General features: G+C 45.8%; 1 protein-coding gene across 1 annotated transcript in view; it reads right to left on the bottom strand.

Annotated features, from left to right (window-relative positions):
• Positions 1-11296: 11296 nt before the first annotated feature.
• The window catches only part of LOC139057012 (lysozyme C-1-like), a 101184-nt gene continuing 85790 nt past the window's right edge, over positions 11297-26690 (bottom strand). The window contains exon 5 of the mRNA XM_070534819.1: positions 11297-12815. Coding sequence (XP_070390920.1) covers positions 12743-12815 — 73 coding nt within the window. The 3' untranslated portion in view covers positions 11297-12742. The remainder of the gene's footprint in view (positions 12816-26690) is intronic.

Consider the following 26690-nt stretch of genomic DNA (forward strand, 5'->3'; position numbering starts at 1 on the left):
TCGTTTTTTACCGCGTTTAACACACTTCTTTCGATCAACCGCTACGAAGGTGTCCAGGGTATGAGTTGGCCAGGCTCCCCTCAAGCTGCAGCATTTTTGCCTCGTCACTCGCAACTTTGTTGCAGAATGAATTCAATTCAGTGTAATACTGTATCCCCATGCCATGTTCCTATGCTATTGGTGAATCACGGAACCTTATCGTACATGAGCAGCCACACAATGTGGCAATCTCGCTGGCAAGAAAAGGGTCAAATGTCGCCTCGTCACAGTACATAACGGGTGTACTGTACCGCCGCTACAAAATAGTTAATTTTTCAACTCCACCTTCGAGAGCCGCAAAAAAAAACTGCCGACTGCTACGCCTGCCAGTTCTTCCTTCGTTGTATGCTCTGCCAGCACACCGGAGATGCACGACCACACCTTCTACACTAGAAGCACAGTTACTGGTACCTTGTGGGTCTGGCAACGGCATGAAAAGCGGTTCTTGAAAACATGTGTGCTTCATTTTGCAGATTGCCGCAAGCATCGCTGGCCCGTACTTCCTGAGCAACATCTCCTCTCCAAGCTTCCTTCGCGGAAACTTCACCCTCACTGGCCCTCCATTCAGTTCTTTCTGTCAACCAATAGATGGCAATGCATCCACAGCCCCATCTCCCGTCGATCTCACCTGTCTCAGCCGCACATGGCACAGCACTGGAATGTCATCGACACGGACCCGACGGGACATAAAAGCGACGCACCGGCCAATGTTCTTCAGTGGGCCTGGCAGTGGCATGGCAAATGGTTCTTGGAAACATGTGTGCTTCATTTTGCGGGTAGGCCACAATTACGCTTTCATATGGTATAGGAGCCGTAATCGTTTCTTATTGCTGCTGCCAGACCCTCAGCACTTTGAGTGTATTTTTTTCTTGTGTACTGCATTCCTTAATAATTTTGTTGCAACTGTCCGGCGATGTCGAGACTAATCCAGGCCCAAAGTCAGAGGAAATGCTAACAGAACTATTAGGCGGGCAAGCACAAATCAGCGCAGAGATTACCGCGCTCCACTCTAGAATGGCTTCTTTTGAACAGCGTGTTCGCACATAGAGGCGTTGGCTTCAACTGCAAATGACGCGCTTCAGCGCGTTCATGATCTTGAGAAAACTGTTGATAACCTTAAAGATTTCATCACCAAACTTGACCGCAAATACGATGACTTGGAAAACCGATCCCGTAGGAATAATTTAATTATTTACGACTTGAAAGAGCCCTCAACAGAAACTTCTGAGGAACTATTAACTTCTGTATCGGAGTTGCTGTCTTCCAAACTTCGAATCCAATGTGAAGGTATCGAACGCTGTCACAGGCTTGGCACGCAAAGAAATGAAAAGACGAGACCTGTAATTTTTAAACTGCTAGACTTTAGAACCAAGCTTTCCATCCTTAAAAACGCCAGAAAACTAAAAGGATCTTATACGTACATTAGTGAGGACTTTTCTGCGCGTGTACGGCGAATTCGAAATGCTCTCTGGGACAATTCGGTTGATCTCCGCAAAGAAGCAAATAATTATAGATTGCAGTACGATTCCCTGATCGTCGACAGTGTTCGTTACACTTGGGATGATGTTTGCAAAAGGCTTGTTAAGGCTCCACGTGCTGCAGTGCCTACGAACACAGAGTGACTCGTTAATGACCAGAAACTAACTCTTTTGAACATAAATGCTCGAAGCTTGCTTATTAAGCTTGAAGATTTCAATTGGCTTGTAGAGTGCTACAGTACGTCAATTATTTGCGTAACAGAAACATGGTTCCATAACTCAATATTAGATGTAGAATTTTGGCCTCCAGATTACTCGGTTATCAGAAACGACCGGCAGTTTACTAAAGGAGGGTGTGTATTTCTGTTTATTACAGAAGGCATTGAAGTTGTATTGCCAGAACTTCCGAATACTGAGTCTGTTTGGTGCCGGATAAACATCTCGGATTTCATGACAGTTGTGTGTGCTGTATGCCGCCCGCCCATTTCTGAAACCATTTTCTCGCACAACAGAATACATAGCGGAACACAGGCTCCACAATTATAAAATGATCATTACAGGTGATTTTAATACTCCTTGTATCGATTGGAACTTGTTAATTTCAACAGGTCGTGACAAGGCTGTTTGTGAATCCCTAATTAATATGGCTATATCATTTGATTTAACACAAGTGGTTGAATGTCCAACTCGAGTCAACTCTGTTCTTGACCTTGTTTTTGTTAATGAACAGTTGTTACAGTACGGTTTTCAGTGTGACGTAGTCGATGGACTCTCAGATCACAAGGGTGTTTTCGTAGAATTTAATGTGGTTTGTGAGCCCCACAAGCCGACATTCAATATGGTTACAGATTTCACCCGTGCTAACGACCATGCTATTGTTGAACTGCTAAAGTCATCTTTCAGAGATTTCGTGTCTGGCAGCGAAACGTGCAGCATCGTCATCGTCATCGATGCTTTGTTAGAGCAGTTTAACAGTTTAGTACATATCTGTGTGCTTCAGTTCATCCCCACAAAATGTGTGCAACATAACTCGAAGCATCCATGGTACATAAGAGACATAATTCATCTCAAAAGGTGCATCAAGCGTATGCGCAAGCGCAGCCGGTTACAGAGCGAAAACCGTGACTCACTACTTCTTTCACTCAAGTCTGAGCTAAAAACAAAAATGACAGAAGCTAAACACTTTTACTTCAACACAACACTGTCAGTCTTCATTAAAGAAAACCCATCGAAATTTTGGAAATCAATACTATCCTCTTCCCATGACCCCAGGCAGACACAGCTCCCAGTCAGTTTGTTGTTCAAACCACAATGCTCTCAACACGCGCTTCATGACGGAGTGGAGCTTCTCAACGGAATTCGACTGTGGGTGGTACACTGAGTTGTGTAACAGCTTTACCCCGCACCTTTCGAGAAAGGCTGTCGTCAAAGCGCTAGTAAACACTGTGCCCTGATCTGACTGGATTTCCGCAGGAAAACCAACTCGCGCAAATATGGACAGTAGTGCATTGACTATCTCAACTGAGCTGAGTTCTTTAAGCGGCACTGCTTCAGGGAACTTTGTCGCTGGGCAGATCACAGTCAAAATGTGTCTGTACCCCGTGGTTTTTACTGGCAGAGGTCCCACTGTATAAATAACGAGCAGTCTAAAAGGCTCCGTAATGATAGGTACCAACTTCAACGGCACCCTCGATTTGTCCCGTGGTTTGCCCACCCGCTGACAGGTGTCACATGTCCTCAAGAAGTGTTCTGCGTGACGAAAACACCCTGGCCAATAGTACTCTTGCAAGAGACGGTCCTTGGTCTTCTTAACTCTTAGGTGTCCGGACCACGAACCCCCATGCGACAAGCGCAACAGATCCTGACGGTAGCACTGAGGCACGATCAGCTGATCGAACTCCACTCCCCTGCGGTCTAGATACTTCCGGTATAGGACCGCACCTCTTTCCACAAAACGAGCATTTTTCTTGGCGATACCTTCCTTGACATTGCAGCGCATGTTTTCTAGGCTGCCATCCTTTTTTGCTCGGCTATAAAAGCCGACCGGCTGACTTTTAGCAACCTATTAAGTCCATCTGACGTAGGCGCGATGAGCAAATCTGCAGATAGCTCTTCTAACTTTCCCGTGTCGGGTATTTCCTCTCCAGTATCTGGTGCCTTCAACGCTACAGGCTCAATTTTATTCAGTTCGGACGTGCTCTGAATATCAGCTTGCTGCGCCTCCGACCCTTTCTCATTGTTCGACAACGTCGGCCCCGCAACTACCGCCTTTGCAGCGAGCTCCCGAACTCTCGATCTGGTTAAGGCCTGAACGCTAGCCTCACCAAACAAAAGCCCCTTTTCGCGCAGGAGGTGATCGGACCTGTTCTAAATAGGTATGGGTACTGGGGGGGGGCAGCATAGATGACACTGCGGCCTCCGTCTCAAGTGCTCAGAAAGGTCCTTCAATAAGCACTTTTGCTACAGGCAGACACACGCTATGAGCTTCCACGGCTTGCTTGATCCATGCGCACTCGCCCGGGAACATATCGAGTTCTACGTAGGAGGGGTGAACTACATCCATTGTAGCTGCGGAATCGTGAAGCACTCAGCAGTCTTTCCCGTTCACGAGGAGGTCTCGCATGTAAGGCTCGAGAAGTTTCATGTTCTCGTCAGTGCTTCATAATGACAAAAACACGACTTTTGTTTTTGTTTCTGGACACTGCGCCGAAAAGTGACCCGGCTTCTGGCACGTATAACACACGCGCGCTTGCCTCGTCTCGAACCGCTTTCTGCGTTCGGCTTCGGCTGCCACCGTCTCCTTACGTTCGGTCGGACTGCTTTCACTCGCATCCGCACTACGTGTGTCCCCCCTTGCTCTCATGGGCGTGAACTTCGGCCTCTCAAACTTGGAGCCAAATTCACCCTTTCGACCGTCCTTAGCTCCGCGAGCCCGACGCGTCACAAACTCCTCGGCTAGCTCGGCGGCGTTAGCCACCGTACTAACGTCTGCCCTATCTAAGACCCAGTACCGCACGTTCTCAGGTAACTGGCTATAAAACTGTTCCAGCCCGAAACACTGCAGAACTTTCTCGTGGTCACCAAATGCTTTCTCTTCTTTGAGCCACTCCTGCATGTTTGACATAAGCCTGTAGGCAAACTCTGTATATGACTCACTTCTGCCTTTCTCATTATCCCGAAACTTGCGACGGAACGCCTCCGCTGACAGCCTGTACTTCTTTAGCAGACTCGATTTCACTTGGTCGAATCCTCTGCCTCCTCTCTCTTCAAGCGAGCGACTACGTCAGCCGCCTCGCCGGGTAACAAAGTGAGCAAGCGCTGTGGCCACGTTTCCCGAGAGAACCCCTGCTTCTCGCACGTTCGCTCAATGTTAACCAGGAACAAACCAATGTCCTCTCCAAGCTTAAACGCCCGCATCAGGTCAGTCATTTTTAACGGTACTCGTTCTCCTGCACCGCGTGCCTGACTTCTATTACGAGCGCGTTCCATCTCTACCTCGAGACGCTTCATTTCCAAAGCGTGTTGACGGTCGCGCTCCTCTTTACGTTCGCGCTCGTCTTTCTCTTTTTGCTCTTTACGTTCGCGCTCCTGTCTTCTCGCCGTCTCCCTCTCCTCAATGGTCTCAAGGCATTCCGACAGCTCGTCATCCTCAGCTTCTAACTCAAGAATAGCGATTAGCAGTTCTGGTTTTCTGAGTTTGTCTGAGACATCCAGACCCAACTCTCTTGCAAGCTCCAGCAATTTCGGTTTGCCCAACGACTTCCAATCCATGGCTGCTCTGAATGCTGCTTTCTCTACTGCCTACTATTGTCTTGCCGCAAACTAACCCGGCAGCAACGACAACCACAATTACCAGCTCTGTTTCTGACACTAACAAAAGTCTGGCAAAACTCAGAAGAAAGTCCCGCACTCACCAAACCTCGCAGCCAAGAATTCAGCGCAGTCGTTCGACTGCAGGCAACCATTCATCACACAGGGCTCGTTGCACTGCTCCCGGATGGTCGTTGTGCTGCTCAGCATACAGTCGACCGCATATCTTCGCTGCTGGCCTCCGTTGTCGCGATCTCACCGCTGGCAGCCAGTTGTTGCATCTGGGTCGCAAGCCCCGAGGGTAGCGTTGGCCTGGCGGCCTGGGACACAGCTGGAAGCATCCGAAGGTCCTTGCAAGGGATGAGTCGACTGCTAACAGAACAGCTTGTTTATTATAGCATCGCAAACGAGCGGCCGGTCAGGTCGACCGAAGTGCAGAGACGGGAGAGCACGTTACTCGACGGAAGAATTCGGAGCCTCTCTCTTGGCGTCCGGGGGCAGCTGCTTTTATACTCTCGGAGTTGAGGGCAAGAAGGAACGCCTCGATAGAGGCGCACGTGACGGCGGGGCCCGGACTCGTATGACAAGAAGTGACGCATCCGCCGGGCCGGCGCCGGTCAGACCTCCTCGCTTCCCAGTTGGGGAGTTCCTCTCCCCGTCTGCCGCGCTTTGACAAGCGTGGGCACCAACATGCACACACACACTCGCACACACACGAAGACACGTGGCATTCAAACATGCCTGGAGGCGCTTGGAGGAGGCGTTGGGACAGCGCTGAACTGGCCAAAATGTCCGCCGCTGTGAACGAAGCCCCGGCGTCCGTTGCATGCGCGCCGGCTATACCGCACGTCGGAGGCGAAACGTAACAATACCCAAGCCCCGTACTTCTTCACAGCATTTTCCCTGAAATTCAGACAACAAATGCATGTGCACTTGCACAATAAGCGGCGAACTTAGATCACAGAGAGGCTTACTTAGATCTTAGCTTACTTGGCGAACTTAGGTCACAGAGAGGCTCGGCCTCTCTGCCTCTATGTGGGAGCGGCCCGCGGCGCGCTAACGCGCGTCCTAAAGAACCACAATGAAGTTCACTCATCCATCCATAAAAATCAAAACGCTAGAAAGAGCCAGCATAACAAAAAGCGCAGAACAAAAGGAAGCTATAATTTCTAGGAAATTTTAACAATCCCGATAGCCGAGGAAACGAAAGCACTAGGTAGATGAAACACGACCTTTTTTTTCCACAAAGCACACGTTGCGAAAATGCGACGATGAGCGCTGTCACGTAGCGATCATCCGAAAAAACGCGGAGAAGCCACAGCCGGTTCGATACCAACGCTAGAGAACACTAGCTACTAACCAACTAGCTGGAGAAGAAAAGACGCGTGCAGTCATCATATTTCTGAAATAGAGTGTAACGGTTTTATTAGTCAGGATAAAAAATAATAAAATCCGCTTTTGTGAAATATAAAGTGCTCTTCTAAGGCACATCTGTAATTATTGAGCTGTTCGATAAAGAATTTTTATTGCTACTGCCTGTAGTGCAAGACAGTGTAAAAGAGAGATATGAAATGCTGTTTTCAGTGCGTGAAGTGCCGCATGTCATTGATCAGTTAAACCTGCAGAAAAATGACCCTGTCCTAATTTTCATTTCATTTCATTTTTTATTACCTTAAAGACCCACGAGGGGTATTACATAAGGGGGGGGTACATATATTTTGATGAGCAAGTTTTAACACAACAAAACATGACTGGTAACATTATTGGCAAGGTTGGAAGAGCACATGATGGCTGCGATGTCGTCGGGTAGGTCGTTTCAGTCTGCTGCAATACGGGAAAAAAATGATGCGGCAAAGGTGGTAGTTCGGGCATGAGGTCGGCAAACTTGCAGCGGATGACGAGTGCGATGAGATATGCGGGCTGTAGGGACGATGTAGGGAGCGCGGCCTAGTGAACTATGGGAAAATTTATGAAACAAGCAAAGGCTGGCAATGCGGCGGCGAAGTGATAAGGGTAATAAGTCGGATTCAGCTTTCAAAGCTGACACACTGATGTCGTAAGAATATGATGAATGGATAAATCTGGCTGTTCTGTTTTGGACTGATTATAGTGCATTTATAAGGTAAGCTTGGTGCGGGTTCCAACTGGGTGAGGCATATTCTAATTTTGGTCTGACAAGGGATTTGTACGCTAATAACTTCACATGTTTAGGGGCTTGGCGGAGATGACGTCTTAAAAACCCAAGTGTTTTATTAGCGGATGGAATTATGTTCGTAACGTGTGTGTTCCAGGACAAGTCGCCACACAAGGTAATGCCTAAGTACTTGTATGACAGAACCGGTTGTACAGGGACGTTAGCTATGACGTATGGGAAATGAAGTGGGTTTCGGCAACGCGTGAAGGACAATATTTTACATTTTTTAGGGTTAAGTTCCACTAACCAATTGGCACACCATTCCTGAATGAGGTTAAGGTCGTCTTGAATAGATGCTTGGTCAGAAGCGTTATTAACCTTGCGATAAATTACACAATCATCGGAGAACATGCGAATAATACTAGGCACGTGCGTTGGTAAATCATTAATATAAATTAGAAACAGAAGCGGACCGAGGACAGACCCTTGCGGGAAACCTGACATTACTGGGATAGGATTGGAGTTGTGGTTGTTAACCAATTGTCAAGTGCCATGGACCAAGTGCTGCTGCTTATAAATCATTCAATCCCAAATTAGCACCAATTCTAAAGCAGCTGTTCAATGCAACATGCTGTCACGCTGTAGTGACCTGTCAATACGGCCATGCGTTGATCCAGGGAGCATGTCCGGATGTCCTGCCCCTCACATCCCATAAAGTTCGTGTAAGCAGCACCAGCGTACGACACGTGACAAATTCATGAAGTCATTTTCCTGAGTTGTTACGGTTCTTTTTCTCTGTAGAGGCAAGAAAGGCTTTATGATTAATGAAGAGGAGCTACCAGCATGGAAACAACACCATTTCAATCGCCATCTCAAATTCAGACCCATCCCCCTCTTCGGTTTTGAAGGTAACCCGGATTCGCACCTGCATGAGTTCCATTTTCTGTCTGCAATCTTCATGGCAGCCCACACAAAATTCTTCCCAGCGTGGGTGACCCAGTATTGCTTTGATCTGTAAAATTATATAGTCCAATCAGCTTAACAAACACTGATTATTAAGTCTCTATAGAGTTTTGGCGTACCATCTGTAGGATGTAGTAAATGAATTAATAGGGTTTTAACAGATATGTCAATTAAAAAGTCGCACTAGGGCTACAAATATTCCTGAAGCCGGAGCTGTATTAGAGTGCAGTGATTCCATGTATTCTGGCATCGCGATTGTTCAATTGAACCTTGAAAAAGCGTTTGATTTAGTGTCCAAAAACACTTTACCGTACACTTTACATTATGTGAACGTTGTGTGTTAAAAAGTAGCCATGGCGTACCAGGGCTGTTTAGCACAACTAACTGTGAACGAGACAATTGAAGGACACATTGAGGTTCAAAGCTCAGTACGCAGGGGCTTCCCTCTTGCAGCCCAGTTATTTTTATCCACCTTACTCAAACAAAAGTGACCCGTATTGCAGAATGCTGTAAATAATGATCCAATATTTTTCCACAATGAAGTACTCCTACTAGCTCATGCAGACCAAGTGGCTGCTCTGTGCGAAAACAAAATAGTGCACTGGAAGTTCTGAATTTGGCCAAGCGTTCCAATGAAGGTAGTGGAAGCAGAGTGAAAAGTACAAAGTATCTGAGTTTTTGGCATGGCGATGGTTCAACAACCCCAAGGATATTTGCCGGGGTGCCGTGGGTGACCACACCCGTGAAGTACATGGTCACGCCACTGCAGTTATATCGCCAGAGTGAGTTGAGCTGGCATACGCAGGCTTATGAATTGCATGACAGTGCAAAGAAAGTCCGAGCGTGAAATTTTTATATTTTTTCTTGTGTTACAAATTGTAGCTTTTTTATCAGTAAAATATGTATCCGTATATGTCAGTATGTGCTACAAGTGCTTCTTGAAACTGTAAAAGCGCACGAAGACGGGAAGGAAGAGAGAAGAGAGGCCGTTCTTCATTCCCGTTTTTGTGTGCGTTTACAATTTCAAGATGCAAGTAAACCAGCTAGCCCAGTTGTCCATTCTATTATGCTGCAAGTGTTGCATTGTTCAATAGCTGACATTCGCCGGCTATACCGAACGCGGTGGCCGCATTTCGATGGGGGATAGATGCAAAAACGCCCCTGTACCATGCATTGGGTGCACGTTGATGAACCCTATATGGTTGAAATTATTCCGGAGTCCCCCTTTACTGCGTGTACCATAATCTGGTTGTGTTTTGACACGTAACGCAGCAGGCTATAACTAAAAATCTGACGCGTGTTTGCGGTAGAGGACTAGCCGGACTATCCTTTTTCGGCATTGGCGAGGTGGTCGCGATGACTGGGCCTGCTTCTTGAAAAAGGTAGTGAATTGATTTCTGTTTATAGAGACTCAACCGCGCCTTTGTTACGATCGACGATGCAAACACGATTAAAGAGGGCCCTACCAGACTACGTTATTTCTTCATAATATGTCCGGTGGATATCACGCATATATGAAAGTGGTAGAATCACGCAGTTATCTAAAATACATATTTTCACGTGAGCATCTAGCCACTGTAGAAGAAAAACGGTTGTTTGGTTTCTTTATACTAATCGCAATAGCATCTATTGATCACCAGATCGGTTCTACCAAACGTTTTTTCTTATTACACGCTGGTTTGCTGAGTCATTTCAGAAGTATAATCGCTGCGACACAGGCTTTAGAGCATAAAGAAAGGTCAGCTGTTGGTATATTTTGCCCGACCTCTCACTGGACTTTAGCTGTTCGCCGTGTAAATTTCATACTCATGCTTTTTTGGCTGAATTCATGGCAGGAGCATTGGCTCTATGCAAATTATATCCACCAGTTACATCCGCAGTGCCAATAACTGACTGGATATTCTCGTTCATCACTTACTGTTTTTGGTCACTCATGTTATGCGGACATTTTGTTCATGGTAAGCGGACACTTCAGAAACGGCGGTTTCGGTAGCTTTACACAATGAACTATTTCTCAATGAAATTGCGAATTCTTTAGCTAATTTTTAACCAAGCTATAAGCGGCACATTTTTCTGTATTGCCATTTGTCCGCATACGTCCGTGCGGCTATGTTTCACGCACGTGTCATCATTCAAGCGTTATGAGGCCAAGCGCTTTTTCTAAACTCGTTAACTTAAAGTGCCCATATGAAAGCCGGCGCCGAGTTTCTATTAGTACATGCCAGGACTGGTTTTCTCACCGCTATGTCCATTCGCTGGCTGAGCAGGGACAATATTTATTTACTTTTTGCACTGCAGACGCCTTTTTTAAAACTCAGGCAATATTACATTTTCTACTTCGTAGTCTCAGTCGAGATTTTCTGTGCCATTAAATTTCTTTTAATAAAACCTCTGCTTTTTTAAAAATTCAGTAACAGAAATTTTTGCTTGGCAGTCAATTATCTTACTGAATCGTCTCGATTACCAGACATCACGAACTATATAATTTGCTGCTCTTATTCCGAGATCTCACGTTGACATTTGTTCTCCCTGCACATTAGAAGTTTTGTCTGTGAGTGGCAATTTTAAAATTGTCGATACCCTTTCCATGTCTCTTTTCCTTAACTACCTGACTCGCGGCCGATACGGGCATGAGTCAATCTGCGAATGTGCCAAAAACATACGGGACAACAACACTGCATTTCAAGTGAACATCAAACTTCAATGCTTATGCAAACATTTGTTCGGTAAATTGCAGTGGAGCTGCTTAGCGCATTCACTGACTCTGTGATCATTAGCTTGTGTATTTGTCGACCAAACAGCTGACGTCATAGAAAGTTCATCACTAAGAAAAATTTAATTCTAAAACCGAGTAACATGTACGTGACAAGGCAGCACAATGCAATAATACATGGTTTAATATCAAAAAAGCGCTTGATATATCACGACACGAACGTGTCTGTTTAAATACAAGCAACAAAGTACACCAGGGTTAAAAGTGCATTTGTGTTTCAGTGTAATAATAACCAAAAAGGCACGGTAGCAGACCTATTCAGCGCCAACCAAATAACCTCGCTTCTACCAAGACGCCAACGAACATGCACATTAAATGTGAAGTTTCGTATCAGTCTTATGCAAAAACACAGCCCTTTCAGGCGCGATGTATGCATTTGTGAACGCAATTTTTTTCCAGCTATATCCACTCATGGCAAAAAAAAGCAACAAGCACTGACCTTCAGTTCAATAGTACCCCTGCACACTGAGCGCGTCTTCATTTCACTACAGTGTAGTTCCTATTGGTATTGGTGATCACTTTGCAACAATCATCATTACGATAAACCAAACGTTAAACGCAGGGAATTCCGGTAACAATGACAAAAGAAAGCTTCTTTTTCTTCTTTGTAATTGCTGCGGCCAATAATTAACTTGTGCATGAACTTCATGCCTGTGATTCAGTTTTTTTCTATGAAGAAATATGACTCTCCAATAAATTTATAGGTAGTCAGACTGGTTCACTAGTAAGTGTACAAGGCACCATTCTACCCCCGTGTCTTTCTTTCAATGGAATATCCAGCGCATTGCAAATAAGCTGTGTAAACCTGGCATATTTATCCGCAGTCCATTGATAGTTGGGCGAACAAGGCAACAAGGCAATGCACATTGAAAGGGAACTCACTGCAGGACTTGCGCATAGATTTATGTCTCTTAAAGCTGTGCCGAAAGTCGAAACAAGGACGGAGCAATTTCCGACACTTCTTGCAAAGCTGCATCCATTGCATCCTCTTCCTCTTTCTCCTTTTTGACAGTCTAGCATGAATGTGGCCTGAAGACTGTGGTGCCTCACTCGAAAAGCAAAATGCTGCTTCAAATCTATACTACCCCGGTGCCTCACATGGATGCTTTATTGTTTGCGATATAGGTTCAGCGTGTGCTAGAATGACTAAAGAAACTGGACATATATACAAACCGCTAGTCTAGCGGACTCTCCAGCATCATTACTACCAGGCCTTGGGTTAAGGTGTCCAAGACTAAGTCTGCCGGGTTCCCTGCAAAATCTGTTTCTAAATATATCAAAGACCGTATAGTGTACGCACCATTCATCCAATATATGATAACTCTAGATCGAGTCCCTGATGTCTGACTCTGCGTTGGCAAATATTCAGAGGAATACACATTGTATCGTGCATAAATGAAGTGTGCAGACAAAACTAGGGATGAGTTGGAATGGGTCGATAAGGTCGTGGTGTCTGTACAAGTGTGCTTTTTTTGACAGAGTAACAGTTTTTGTTTGAAAAGAAAAGCGTTGTAGCGATCCCAGTAAAAAGAACTAGGCTGATTTTTAGTTCTCGTAGTCGCATCCGTCCAGGAATGGGGACACCTTGCCGTACAGGCACTTTCGCTCCCAGTCGGTCCTGCGTGAAAAGCCAAAATCATGGAAGTGTGACTCCTTTAAAGCTTTTGACAAGGGCACAGTGCAACACATCTACGCTGGTGCTGGTGATATCACATTTCGGCCCAAATGAAAATTCGCAACCTTGAAGCTGAAACGTGAAAATTCCGGGAATTTTTTAAGAGGTCCAAAAGACGGGGGTTAAACCTTCGCGAAATATGAAATATGTGGTAAGTAATGGTGACCGACAAGTTAAGTCAGCCATAATGAGGGAGAAGAAAGAAGGAAACTCTGCCAGAAAGGTGTTCAGTTGGCTAGCATCCACAGGGAAATGTATAGATAAAAGGAGAAATAGAAGTCTCCTTGAACACACGACTCTGTCATGTCGTCAGAGAAAGGACATGCGGTACAAGAAACAGATTATGCACAAGAAGCAAATTGCTTCGTCCGTTCCTTTATATTCTTTCTTAAGGTCTACTAAAATACCGAACAAGTAAAAGTAACTTCCTAATTACAAGAAGCTGCAAGCTCCGACAACAACATATGTTATGTTAGACGACAATTTACACCTATTAGAGAACTTCATATTGGTTTATACCAAGCTTGCTGTTATATATTAGTTCACTTGGATATTGCGCCGAAAAATCGGACAAGACGAGACAAATTGTTGACCATGCTTCTTCGGTCTTGTCCTGATTTTTCGCGCAGTTTTCAAGAAGCCAAGCACCTCAAGTTGCTTAAAAATATCAAGCTGGTTCCTTCACAGTGCATAAATTTGCGCAGCATGGTACAGCAGCATGCACCTATATGGTAGACTCATTAGAGTGTTCATTAGCGCAGCCTATGACATGTGAGTATCTGTAAGCGTCCGTAGAAACACCTACTAAGATTGGGAGCGTACCTTTCCATGGACATGCCACTCGCCCATAACCTGGGATCATCTTCCCTATAACTTCAGATCCGGATCGCCGGAGGTCTCTTTTGCTGAAGATAATTTATTGCCTGTGCCTCATACGTTTCTTGTAACGATAATCCAAGATGAGCCTGCCATTGCCTGGGAAAAGCTTGTGAGCGTATTCTCTAAGGAACTAAGCCTATGCAGTTGCCAAATAATCCTTTCGCACTAGAGCTGGATTGAACACAAATCAGAATGCTATAGAAGCTATCGAATGAAATTTAGAGGGCATGTTCAGCATGCCAAACGTGATTTGCGGGCGAAGTTAGAAAATGTGCGACATAAGTACGGCTTTTGGTAGGATATTACCAAATCTTTACTCATTGTTCTGTGGACCTTTATATAACATTAAACAATGCGTAGCTCAGAAATTTTTGAAGTTATCACAAAACAACATGGGAGAAATAGTGTAGCCAAAAGCATGTAAAGACGTTAAATGTAGTGATTGCCCCATTCGAGGCGTCACAAAATATCACTGAATATGTCCTGATACGATGCGATTCCAATGCTACGATTCCATGCTACGATGATACGATTCCAATGCTTTTCGGGGACTAGAGCGTTTCTTGTCTGGGAAATTATAAGCGCCTATATAGGGTACTTTGTATGTGTGCCTTAATTGGAAGCTTTATCCCGGGGTCTCCTATCGAAATACACGGGAAATAACAAGTCGTGTTTCTCGGCAACCACTGCACCGAAATTGATGAGTTTTGTTGCATTAAAAAAGTTCAAATCCAATGAATGTATAAAGCAGTTTTTTGTTTGCACCGTCGAGGTATCTATAAATATTGTTGAAAATTGAAAATTTTTGTAATACCAATGTATAATGTTAACAGCTCTTTAACTCAGACTTAAAAGTCGTATCACAATTCTGTATATCGCTTCTAATAGTGCATCGAAAGTGGAAAAATTTTGTTTTACATGGCTCTTAGATGCCTTACTAATATGTAAGTGGGGCTTTCGCTAAACCCTTAATACGTAAATATATCAGGTAAGATATAAATAAATACGTCAGATTTGTCAGCTTTCTGATGTTCTTACAGTTTACATTTGCAGAAGTGTGATATGCCCTTGGTGCAGTGTAAGAATTCGTAAAGTTCGTGATTCTATTTTTTTCAAAACTTAGCAAATGTCGCCAATTTTTTTAAAATTCCGGCGCTACATAAAAATTACGCGTCCAACAGTCACTAGAGTATAACTTTATTTATGAAGTGCAACAAATGTAATTAAAATCGGCTCATGGGTTATCTCAGAAAACCATATCGGTGTGTACATGTTTTTGAATTAGCAGCATCGGAGTTGGGGCCGAGCTAAAGCTTCCTTTTAAAAGAAACATGCTTCGAGATCGTCAGGGTTGTAATTCTGTTGTAGTCGGCGTGCAGAACTTCTCAGAGCTTTGAGAACGCTCATTCGAAGGGGCAATTATATCTTATAACCGTTTCTGAAGGCAGATGGCTCAACATATCCATTTCTACTTAAAACTTTGAATACATGTGCGGGAGACTTAACATCGGTTGTTGCGAATAGCATGATCAGCTAAAGAAGTGCTAATCAAGGAGCCATAATTCGTAGACAACCGCGTGTCTAGTGCTACCGACGACGACGCAACAACTATCTATATCTTCGGCTCTGTGCTCAGTGAGAAACATGCACGACGGCTGCGAAAGAGTTCTGCAAGAACATCAGAATTCGCATTGCCGGTACAATGCCCGCGCTAGCATGTCACTGCGACCTCAGTTTCAAACGTCACTTCATTGAAATATCAGTTACCCACCCAGGTCGTACAGTGGCTTTGGCGTAACGCTGCTGAGACCGTGGTTGCGGGATCAAATCCCGGCAAATATTCGATCGTTTCGATGAAGTCAAAATGCAAGAACGCCCGTTTGCTGAGTGCGGGTTAAAGAACACCAGGTGGTCATGATTAATCCAGAGCCCCCTACTGCCCCGTGTTTCGTAATCAGGCAGTCCTTTTGGCATCTAATACCTCAGAATTTAACTTTAATTTCAATGCCAGCTGTCATTTTACAAGGCAGGACAAGTATTCTATGTTTTTAAGGCCCATTCACACCGGCAACTTGAGGAGGTTGCGCGGCCATTTGCTACTCACGACGAAAGAGCGACCGAAGGCGACTGATCTTCCCAGCGGCAAACCCGGCGAAGCACGACTTGCGGACCCGGCTGAGCGCGACCCACAAGTCGCAATCCCGGAAACTATCGTTCTCAGTGAGAACTCTCGGAATATATGGTTGATCGTACTTGGTTGATAATATACGGTTGATCGTAATTGATCGTACTCGTCTTCACATGTCTGAAGCGTTTGATCACGTTCCTCACTCAGAACTGTCAGGAAAACTTCTACATACATCTTGGCAATGATATGACTGCAGTCAAATGGAGTAAATCAGACCTTTCTTACAGAAAACAGTTTGTCAACTTCTATGATGCAAAATAGCGTATATTCGATATAACGTCGCTGCGCCGCCCTGGCATATTGGCTCCGTCCTGTTCTAGTTTCTGTTATAATATAGATACTACAGATGTCGTTTCGCCTATTATACCAGGTCGCTTAATTGCACGCGATTTTCGGAAATATTAAGAAAAACAGTATTTTACGGAGATTACGTCGTAATAAATTTTCCTTCACGCCCAATAAGTGTCTGGGGCGATAATTAGAAAAACGAAAAAACTGTGACAAGAATTCCAGAGGTAGACCAACTGACAAAGAAATAGTACGTTCTCCTGGTGAAAGCAGGAGCCAACGTTTCGACAAGTCGACTTGTCTTCTTCGATGCGACATATGCTTTCCTTGCCACAGTATATACAGGTGGGGTTCTTATAAAGGGGAGAGAGCGTAAGGCGGGTGGATGCGGCAACGAACGAAGGGGCGTTAGCGGCGAGGGTTTAGCATTGAGAATCAAGTAGCGGTGTGCACAAGGCCATGGATATGGCCGTCTATCAATCGCCTGTCAACCGTCGTGTGTCAGTCAGCGTGTCTGGTGGTCGTGGGATGTCGTGTCTCTGAAAGAGATAATAGAAGGAGCGGCAGAAGCAGGTGCTCATAAAAAAAAATAAAGATATTGAAGTGGGATAAATAAATAAATAAATAAAAGAAAAAAAGAAAAGAAACTGAAAGAGAAAGAAAACTAATCCACCAAACTAAGTGTTGTTGGCTATAGCTTGAAACTTAGCATGGCGAATAGATTCTAAAGCTCCCTTTGAAACGGTTATGCCTATTCGTTGCAATGTCTTGAACTTGTGGATAACGTATGATTCTCTATTTTCTTTCTCGTTCAGAACGGAAATTTGACTGCAAGGTGTATAGAGTTTACATTTATCAAAGTTATAACTTGCTTGGCTGAAATGGTCGCCGACGGCTTTGTCTGCGCGATGTCCGTTTAATGTGATGTCTTGTGTCACAGATATATTGTTTCTTACAGAACGAACATTCAAGCATATAAATCACATCCGAACTTGTACAAGTGAAGTTATATTTGACTTCTTGTGTACGACAATTTGCGGTGCTTTTAATTTTAATGTCACTATGAATGAACCTGCAGGCCTTGCATCTGCTGCGAAAACGTGCTTTTATTACGGGTGAATGATGTTAACTGAGTTTTGGGCGCACCAACATGACGTTAATGTTCCTGTTGCGGAGATAGGTAACCCTAGGTACATCCGTGAACGCTTTTGTTAGACGCTCGTTACTTGATAATATTAGGTGGTATGTTTTAGGATGTTGTTTATGTTTGGCAGTGCATAAAAATATTTTGTTATGAAGGCTGGCGGTGTGTCAGGTTCTGGTGTAGGCAGTTTCTTCGCTAATTGCAACTCTCTCTGCAATCTTGACGCGACATCATAAGCCCTGTCCAGAGCAACTCGTGGATAGTTTCTTTCTGTTAGCGTTGTTTTAAGGTCATTGAGGTGGTAGATATAACCGTGGTCTTCGCTGCAGATTCATCGAATTCGTTTGGCTTGTCCGACGAAAATTTCTTGCTTGCAGCGTCGCGGGTGATGACTCTTGTAGTCTAAATATTGCTGGCTATCCGCAGGCTTCTGGTAAAGCATCGTTCGCAATTTTCCATTTTCAATGTAGACCGTCGTGTCGAGGAAGTTGAACTGACTAGGAGAGTGCTGAGTAGTAAATTTAATACTCGGGTGAAAGTGATTGAAATGGCTAATTAAGTCGGTTAATGCGCTTGTGCCATGTTCCCATATCATACATATATTGTCAATTTAACGAAGATAGATGTGGGGTTTTAAAGGGTAGGATTTCAACAGGCCTGCTTCAAGCTGTACCATCAAAATGTTCGCACACGTGGCAGCGAATCGTGTTCCCATCTTTGCAGTTAGTGAATAGAATCGAATTCGAAACAGTTGAGCGTGAGAACTAACCTAAGGGATGACAGGCACACTTCTGGATCGTGCGCTTGGGAGTTGATTGCGAGGGACTTCGAAACGGCTTCAATTGCTTCCCCCATGGGTATGTTATAGTGTAAAGGGCAGAGACATCCAAAGTGACTAGAATAGCGCGGTCGGAAAGGATTTGGTTGTCGTTGATTCCGTCGATAATTCCAAAGAAGTGCGGCGTGTCTCGAACAGAAGATGAGAGGGTGGTGGAGATCTTTGACAGCTGGTGATTTAAGAATTTCGATAGTGACTCGGTAGGTGTGCTGTTATTTGACACAATAGGTCGACCTGGGATTTATGATGTGAATATTTTTTTCGACGGGAACTTTATGTATTTTAGGAAGAAGATAAAACCCGCCTGCTTTTTTTGTTCTTGGGCATCATGAAGTGATATTCAGGTTGCGTGACTAGTTCCCTGGACAGGTGCTCCGCTATTCTGTTTTTCACAGTATTGCTGTAGTCTTGAAGTTGGGTTAGAGTCGAGTTTCCTGTAATGGGTGTGGTTGCCAAGTTGTTTGGAGGACTCATTCTTGTACCTTTTTATAGGCAAGATCACGATACTGCCGCCTATGTCTGCTGGTTTTATTACAATATTATGCCTTTCCGCGAGCTCTTTAATGATTTAGTGCTGAGCGGGTGACAAACTTTTGCGTTTCCGGCAATGGCGCGCTGACTCTATAATTTCCTTTGAGATCAGCTTTATGTATAAATCCAGTCTGGGCACTGTTCAGTTTCCGGTGTCCACGTGCTAGGTGGTCTAAGAGAGCCTCTATCTTGTTTTTCTACCTGTGGCCTGTCGAAAAAAAAAAACTCCTTGATGCGCATGCGTCTTGAAAACTGTTATATTTTAGTGGAGTTCGTATTCGTTTGCTGCGTTGTTTGGCGAACAAAATGTTAGACCACGTTTTAGGAGATCAACTTTCTCGGGGCTTGCACTCTGAGATATGTCTACTATGCTGATGCAGTGCTCTGAATGCTCTCCTGTAGTACTAGCGATGCAGCCATGTGCTGTAGGAATTACATTAGTTTTCTTGGGTTGATCTGCAGCTCTAATACCTTTGTGCTGGTATTTATCTAGTAATTTGTCTTTTTTTGTTTTCTTTATTAATTTATTTCATTTCAATATTTTCTTCAATTTTTTTTTCCGAGCACCGGTTTCTGCCACTCCTATTACCTCTTTCAGAGACAATAGCCCACGACCACTAGATACGCTGGCTGACACAAGGCCGTTGACACATGATTGATAGACGGCCGTGTCTCTGGCCTTGTGTGCGGCACTCCTTTATCCTCAATTCGACACACTCGCCGCTAACACACCTTCGCTCGTTGCCGCATCCAGCCACCTCTTACACCCTCTCCCCTTTAGAAGAACCCCCCTATATATACTGCGGCGAAGAAAGCATATGTCGCCTTGAAGAAGACAAGTCCACTTGTCGAAACACTGGCTCCTGCTTTCACCTTGTTCTTGTTTTGCTCATCCTGTTTTAATTATAAAATTTAAGGGCATCTGCTAGCACGTGTCATCATCGTCATAATCATCAGCCTATTTTATGCCCACTGCAGGACGAAGGTCTCTCCCTGCAATCTCCAATTAACCTTTCCTGCGGCATCCGATTCCACCTAGAGCCCGCGAATTTCTTAATTTCATTGCTCCGCCTAGTCTTCTGCCGTCCTCGACTGTGTTTCCCTTTTCTTAGTACCCATTCTGTAACCCCAATGGTCCAATGGTTATTTAACCTGTGCATTACATGACCTGCCCAGCTCCAGTTTTTTCTCTTAATGTCAATTAGAATATCGGCTATACCTGTTTGCTCTCTGATCCAAACCGCTCTCTTTCTGTCTCTTAACATTATGCCTCGCATTCTTCATTGCGTCGCTCTTTGCGTGGTCCTTGACTTGGTCTCAAGCTTCTTTGTCGATCTCTAAGTCTTTGCCCATATGTCCGAACCGGTAAAATGCACTGATTGCACAATTCACTTTTCAACGACAATGGTACACTATCAGTCAGGATTTGGTAATGCCTGCCGTATGCACTGCAACCCATTGTTATTCTGTAAATTTCCTTCTCATAATCAGGGTTCCCTGTGATTAGCTGACCTAGGTAAACGTGCTCCTTCACAGATTCTAGGGGCTGACTGGCGATCCTGAACTCTTGGTCCTTTGCCCGGATACTCATCATTATCTTTGTCTTCTGCATATTATTCTTCAACCCCACTCTTACACTCTCTCGGTTAAGGTCCTCAATCATTTGCTGTAACTCGTCTGCAGTGTTGCTAAATAGAACAATGTCATCGGCAAATCAAAGGTTGCTGAAATATTCGCCGTCGATTCTTACTCCTAAGCCTTGCCAGTTTAATAGGTTGAATACCTTTTCCAAGAACGCATTGAATACCATTGACGAGATTGTGTCTCCCTGTCTGACCCCTTTATAAATATCTTCCTATTTTTCTTGCGTAAAATTAAGGTGGCTGTGGAATCTCTGTAGATATTTTCCAAGGTATTTGCGTAAGCGACCTGTACTCCTTCATTACGTAATGCCTCTATGACTGTTGGTGTCTATTTTATCAAATGCCTTTTCGTAATCTACGAAAGCTATACCGAGAGGCTCATAGTACTCTGCAGATTTCTCGATTACCTGAATAATGACATGGATGTGATTTATTGTGGAGTATCCCTTCTTGAAGCCAGCCTGTTCCATTGGTTGACTAAAGTCCAGGGTTGCCCTTATTTTATTGTAGATTATTTTGGTGAATATTTTATATTATACTGGGAGAAAGCTAATGAGCCTATAATTTTTCAATGCAATAACTTCTTCCTTTTTGTGGATTAGTATCATGTTTGCATTCTTCCAGTTTTCTAGGACCCTTGCAATTGATAGACACTTCGTATATACAGGCACCAGTTTTCCAAGCATTATGTCTCCTTCATCTTTGATTACATCGACTGTTATTCCATCTTCCCCGTCCGCTCGTCCTCGTTTCATGCCTTACAAGGGCCTTCTGATCTCATCACTTGTTATGCGAGGACTTTCTGTATCCTGTTCATTACTGTTTCTAATGAAGATATCCTGAGTCCTCTGGGTACTGTACATGTCATTCCCGAGCTTTACTACACCTTCGACAATGCTGATTATATTACCCTGCTTATCTTTCAGTGCATGCATCTTGGTTCGGCCTATGTCAAGTTTCCTTCTCACTGATGCGTCCATTCTGGCTGCGTTCATTCTTTACGGCTTCTTCAGTCTTTCTCCCGTTATATTTTTGAACATCACCTGTTTTCGCCTTGTGGATCAGTTTTGACAGTTCCGCGAATTCTATCTTATCTCTTGAGTTGAATGCTTTCATTCTTTGTCGTTTCTTTATTAAGTCCTTTATTACTTGGGAGAGTTTGCCTTCTGGTTGCCTTCGTGCCTTGCCTCCCACTTCAATTGCTGGCTCTGAAGCTAGCCTAGTTACGCTTTCATTAAAAACCTCAATTTACCTTCGTCTCTCTGTTCTAAGACTGCATATTTGTTTGGAAGCACAAGCCTGAATTTGTCTGCTTGTACCCTTTCTGCGTCTAGGTTGGTCTGTTTCTTCTTGACCAACTTTACTTGTTCTCTCTTCAAATTGAGGTGAATCCTAGCTCTCACTAACCTATGATCATGACATCTTACCCTACCTATCACTTCTACATCTTGCACTGTGCTGGGATTGGCAGAAAGTATGAAGTCAATTTCATTTCTTGCTTCACCATTAGGGCTTTTCCAGATCCACTTTCTGTTGCTACGCTTCGCGAAAAAGGCGTTCATTATTCGCAGCTCATTCTTTCCTGCGAATTCCAGCAGCATCTCTCCTCTAGCAATCCTAGAATCGACGCTGTAGATGCCCATTGCTTGTTCACTCGCCTGATTTTCCCCACTTTTGCTTTGAAGTCGCCCGTTACCACAGTATATTGAGTTTGCACTTTTCTCATCGTTAATTCAACATCTTCGTAAAACTGATCTACTTCATCATCATTGTGAGTGGATGTTGGAGCGTAGGCTTGTACTACCTTTAAGCTATACCACTTATTCAGTTTAATTATGTCTACTGCTACCCTCTCACTAATGCTGTAGAATTCGTCAATGTTGGCCGCTATGTCCTTTACGGGTTATGAATCCTACCGCGTAGCGTCGATATGTGCACACTTTGCATTGCAGTAGCGTCATTTCCCGCCATTTTCCTTGAAATAAAAAACCGACGAGAGCCCTGCGCACTACCTCGGTCAAACGCTGCGTCCCAGCGACTGATGTTATCAGCAGGCGGGAAAAAATTCGCGCATGTGCACGATGGTTCAAGGTAGGCTGATGCAAGCGCACCCACCGTCGTTGCTCAGTGGCTATGGTGTTGGGCTTCTGAGCAAGAGCATGACGAAGAATGAAACGATGGAGCAAAAAGGATGCAACGTCACTGGCGGTCGCTGCATGTAGAGGAGCGGTTTCAGCATAGCGTGTAAGGTGATTAACTGCGACAATAAGCCATCGTTCGCAAGCGGGTGTTGGTGGTAGCGGCCCGTACAGGTCAATTCCCACACGGTCGAAGGCACAAGCAGGGCACGGACGCGGCTGTAATAAACCGTGGGCGGGGTGAGGCGGAGATTTGCGGCGTTGGCATTGCGGGCACGAGCGGACAAACTTTTGGACAAAAGTAAACATTCCTCGCCAGTAGTAACGCTGCCACAGGCGCTCATGCGTCTTCAAAACGCCTGCGTGTGCACATTGTGGGTCAGTATGGAAAGACGCGCACATGTAGGAACGCAAAGTCCTAGGGATAACCAGGAGACACTTGCGACCAATCGGGCTGGTAGTTGCGTCGATACAAGAGGTTATCCCGGACAGCAAAATGGGCAGCCTGGCGACGCAGGGAGCGGGAGATGGGAGATGCAAGCGAGCCAGAAAGGTGATACAGAAGAGGGGCCACCCAAGGATCCTTGCGCTGTTCTGATGCGCAGGTGTCGATGTCGACCGAGGATACCGCCTCAATGGTGGAGAGGGAGGCCCTGTCGGCTGGCAGCGGAGAGCGGGACAGAGCATCAGCGTCAGTGTGCTTGCGACCTCAGTGGTAGATGACGTGTATGTCATATTCTTGAATGCGCAGAGCCCAGCGGGCAAGGCGCCCAGACGGGTCTTTTAAGGAAGATAACCAACAAAGGGCATGCGGTCAGTAACGACATGGAAAGTCCTGCCGCATAAATAAGGGTGAAACTTCCAGAGTGCCCAAACGATGGCCAAGCATTCTTTTTCTGTGACGCTGTAATTGCGTTCCGTATTGGTCAGCGCACGACTGGCGTAAGCAACGATGTACTCGGAGTAGCCAGGCTTGCGCTGCGCAAGCACAGTGCCAAGGCCAATACCACTGGCATCGGTATGCACTTCAGATGAGGCGGTGGGGTCGTATATAGTGTCGCAGTATAGGCGGAGACGTCAGGAGACGGCGTAAGGTCACGAACGCGGTGTCGCATGCAGGAGACCAGGAGGATAGGTAGTTGACGCCACTTAAGAGTTGTATCAGAGGTGATATAATTGCGCCAAAATTGCGAACAAAGCGTCTGAAGTAAGAACAGAGGCCGATGAAGGCGCGGAGTTCTTTGAGTGTCTTAGGTTTAAGAAACTCTGCCACAGCGTGAAGTTTTGATGGGTCGGGGCAAATGCCGTCTTGTGATACGACGTGACCTAGAATCTTGAGCTTGCGCGCGGCGAACTGGCACTTTTTAAGGTTCAGTTGCAGGCCTGCGTTGGTGAAGGGCGTCACCACTTGCCTAAGGCGAAGAAGATGCGTGCTGAAATCAGGGGAGAACACAACGATGTCGTCGAGGTAGCATAAATACGTGCTCCATTTTAGACCGCGCAAGATATTGTCCATCATTCGTTCAAACGTAGCAGGCGCATTGCATAGGCCAAATGGTATCACATTAAATTCGTATAAACCATCTGCAGTAATGAATGAAGTTTTAGGGCGATCAACTGCTGACATCGGGACCTGCCAGTAGCCCGAGCGTAAATCCAACGCAGAAAACAAATTCAGCGCCTTGCAAGCTGTCCAGAGCGTCGTCAATGCGCGGTCGACGGTAGACGTTTTTTCGCGTTATCTGATTAAGACGGCGATAATCGACGCAGAACCAAATAGAACCATCTTTGTTTTTGTGACGAGAACCACCGGCGGTACCCACGGGCTATTGGAAGGTCGAATGACGCCGCGCTGAAGCATGTCGTCCACGTGCTCACTGATCACCTGACGCTCCTTGGCGGATACGCGGTACAGGCGCTGCCGCAATGGCGCGTTGGAGCCAGTGTCGATGTGGTGGCTGACGGTTGACGTGCGACCCAGAGCAGGCTGAGCGACACCAAAAGAAGAACGGAACGGGTCAAGCAGGTGAAGACGCTGGGAGCGCTGCTCGGAAGCAAGGTCATCGGCAATGAAAGGTGTGAATAAGTCAGGTGATGGCGGAGCAGAAATAGAAAGTGCAAAGAAGTCAGTGAGCTCTGCATACGAAGCATCCGGCACGTCGGTTATCAACATGTCATCAAGAGGCTGAACATGGCCAAGTGCTTTGAAGCAAAGAGCCGTCAGGGCTGCAGGAAGCGGATTGCAGACAACCATGGCGCGGAGACCGGCTGAAATGTCAAGCGTGGTGAAAGGGAAATGAACATCTTTGCGGGTTATGAAGAGTTCCGAAGGAGTGAAGAGGACAGTGCCTTCAGACACAGCACCGCAGAAGACGAGAACAACAGCAGACGAGTATGGCAGTATGGCGATGTCTTCCCGAAGAACTGGCTTAGCGGGAAAAGAAGGGGCGCCGACGAGGGGCACGTCACACAGAGGCGATAATTCGACTTCAGCACATGCACAATTGATGATGGCGTTATTTCGCCAAAGAAAGTCCCACGCAAGTATCACATCGTGAGAGCAGGACTGCAGAACAACAAACTCCACAATATAGAGAACGCCCTGAATAACAACTCCAGCTGTGCATGCTGCTGAAGTCTGAACTGGCTGGGCGTTTGCTGTGCAAAGAGAAAACCCAGGAAGTGGTGTAACTTTTCATAAAGCGCGAGAGAGGCGTTCGTTTAGGACAGACATGGCTACTCCAGTATCAATTAGCGCAACGGTAGGGACGCCGTCAACAGTAAGGCCGACAACGTTCGAAGGCCACAATGGAGGACTTGCACAGATAGATGGCGACGCAGTTCCTGCCTCCTGAACTGTGGCGCTTATTTTCCTCTTGCGTGGGCTGGAGTAAAGGCTGGAGTAAAGGCATTAGTAAAGGCTGGAGCAGGTCGATTAACGGGATTATGAACGGGTGGTAGCGGCCGTGGATGTAGCGCAACGAGCGATTGACTAGGAGGCTGCGCGGCGACGGATGCATAAGTAGGTGGCGCGGCACCAGGGTACAGCTGATGCTGCATTTGTAGAGCGTCAGCAACTTCAGGCTGCGCGGCGACGGATGCGTAAGTGGCACGGTGACAGGGTACAGCTGATGCTGCATTGGTAGAGCCTCAGGAACTTGCTCTTCAATAACCCGCCGGATGGTAGGGGCGAGCGGTGTAGGAGGTTGTGACGGCAGCGGCTGCTGTTGGGGTAGCTCAGCGAAGGGCAGTAGAGAAAGCTGACGTGCAATTTTCTCCCGCACGAAAGCTTGGATTTGTGTGAACAGGGGGAAGCGATCAGGGAAGACTGTCATGAAAGAGAGGGCCTCGTCAGCCACTGAGGGGCGCCTGGTCAAATCGCGCTGCCTCCTCAACTCGTCGTAGCTTTGGCACAAGTTTGTGAGCTCTGCTACGGTGCGCGGACTCTTGGCGATCAACATTTGGAAAATGTCATCGGCGATGCCCTTCAATATGTGCTTCAATTTCTCATTTTCGGGCATAGAAGCATCCAGACGTTTGCACAGGTCGAGAACCTTTTCGATATAACAGGTGAATGTTTTACCGGGTTGTTGCGCTCGCTCTCGTAACCGCTGCTCGGCACGCAACTTGTGAACGGCGGGGCGACCGAAAACTTCAGCGAAACTGGCCTTGAACGCGGACCAGGACTGAAAGTCGGCTTCGTGATTTTTAAACCTCAGGTGAGCCACTTCCGCAAGGTAGAAGATGATGGCATTTAACTTGGCGGTATCATCCCATCGATTGTGCAGGCTCACCCATTGGTATGTAGACAATCAGTCATTGATATCCTGCTCATCCGTACCGCTGAAAACCGCTGGATGGCGTTGCGGGACAGCGCCAGAGCAGGCAACGGAGAGTGGTGGCGACGTCGGCTGGGGAGAGTCAGGCATGACGGGAGGCAGAGTCCGAGACCGGAGTTCCAGGGTGTAGATGTTCTTGAATACTCAGCACTTCCACCAATTGTAATCGAGTGTATTGAACAGTTCAGTTAGTAGCGTCTGTTCGTAATCGAAAAGGCAGGTCACGCAGAGCAGGAACAGCTGCTTGCCCAAACGGCTCACGCTCGTGCTAAGCACTGGCGATCCGGCTGGCCCACTGGTTCCACTGCAGGCATGGAACAGACGATCTAG

This window comes from Dermacentor albipictus, chromosome 3 (genome assembly GCF_038994185.2).
Source record: "Dermacentor albipictus isolate Rhodes 1998 colony chromosome 3, USDA_Dalb.pri_finalv2, whole genome shotgun sequence".
In the NCBI taxonomy this organism is placed as follows: Eukaryota; Metazoa; Arthropoda; class Arachnida; order Ixodida; family Ixodidae; genus Dermacentor; species Dermacentor albipictus.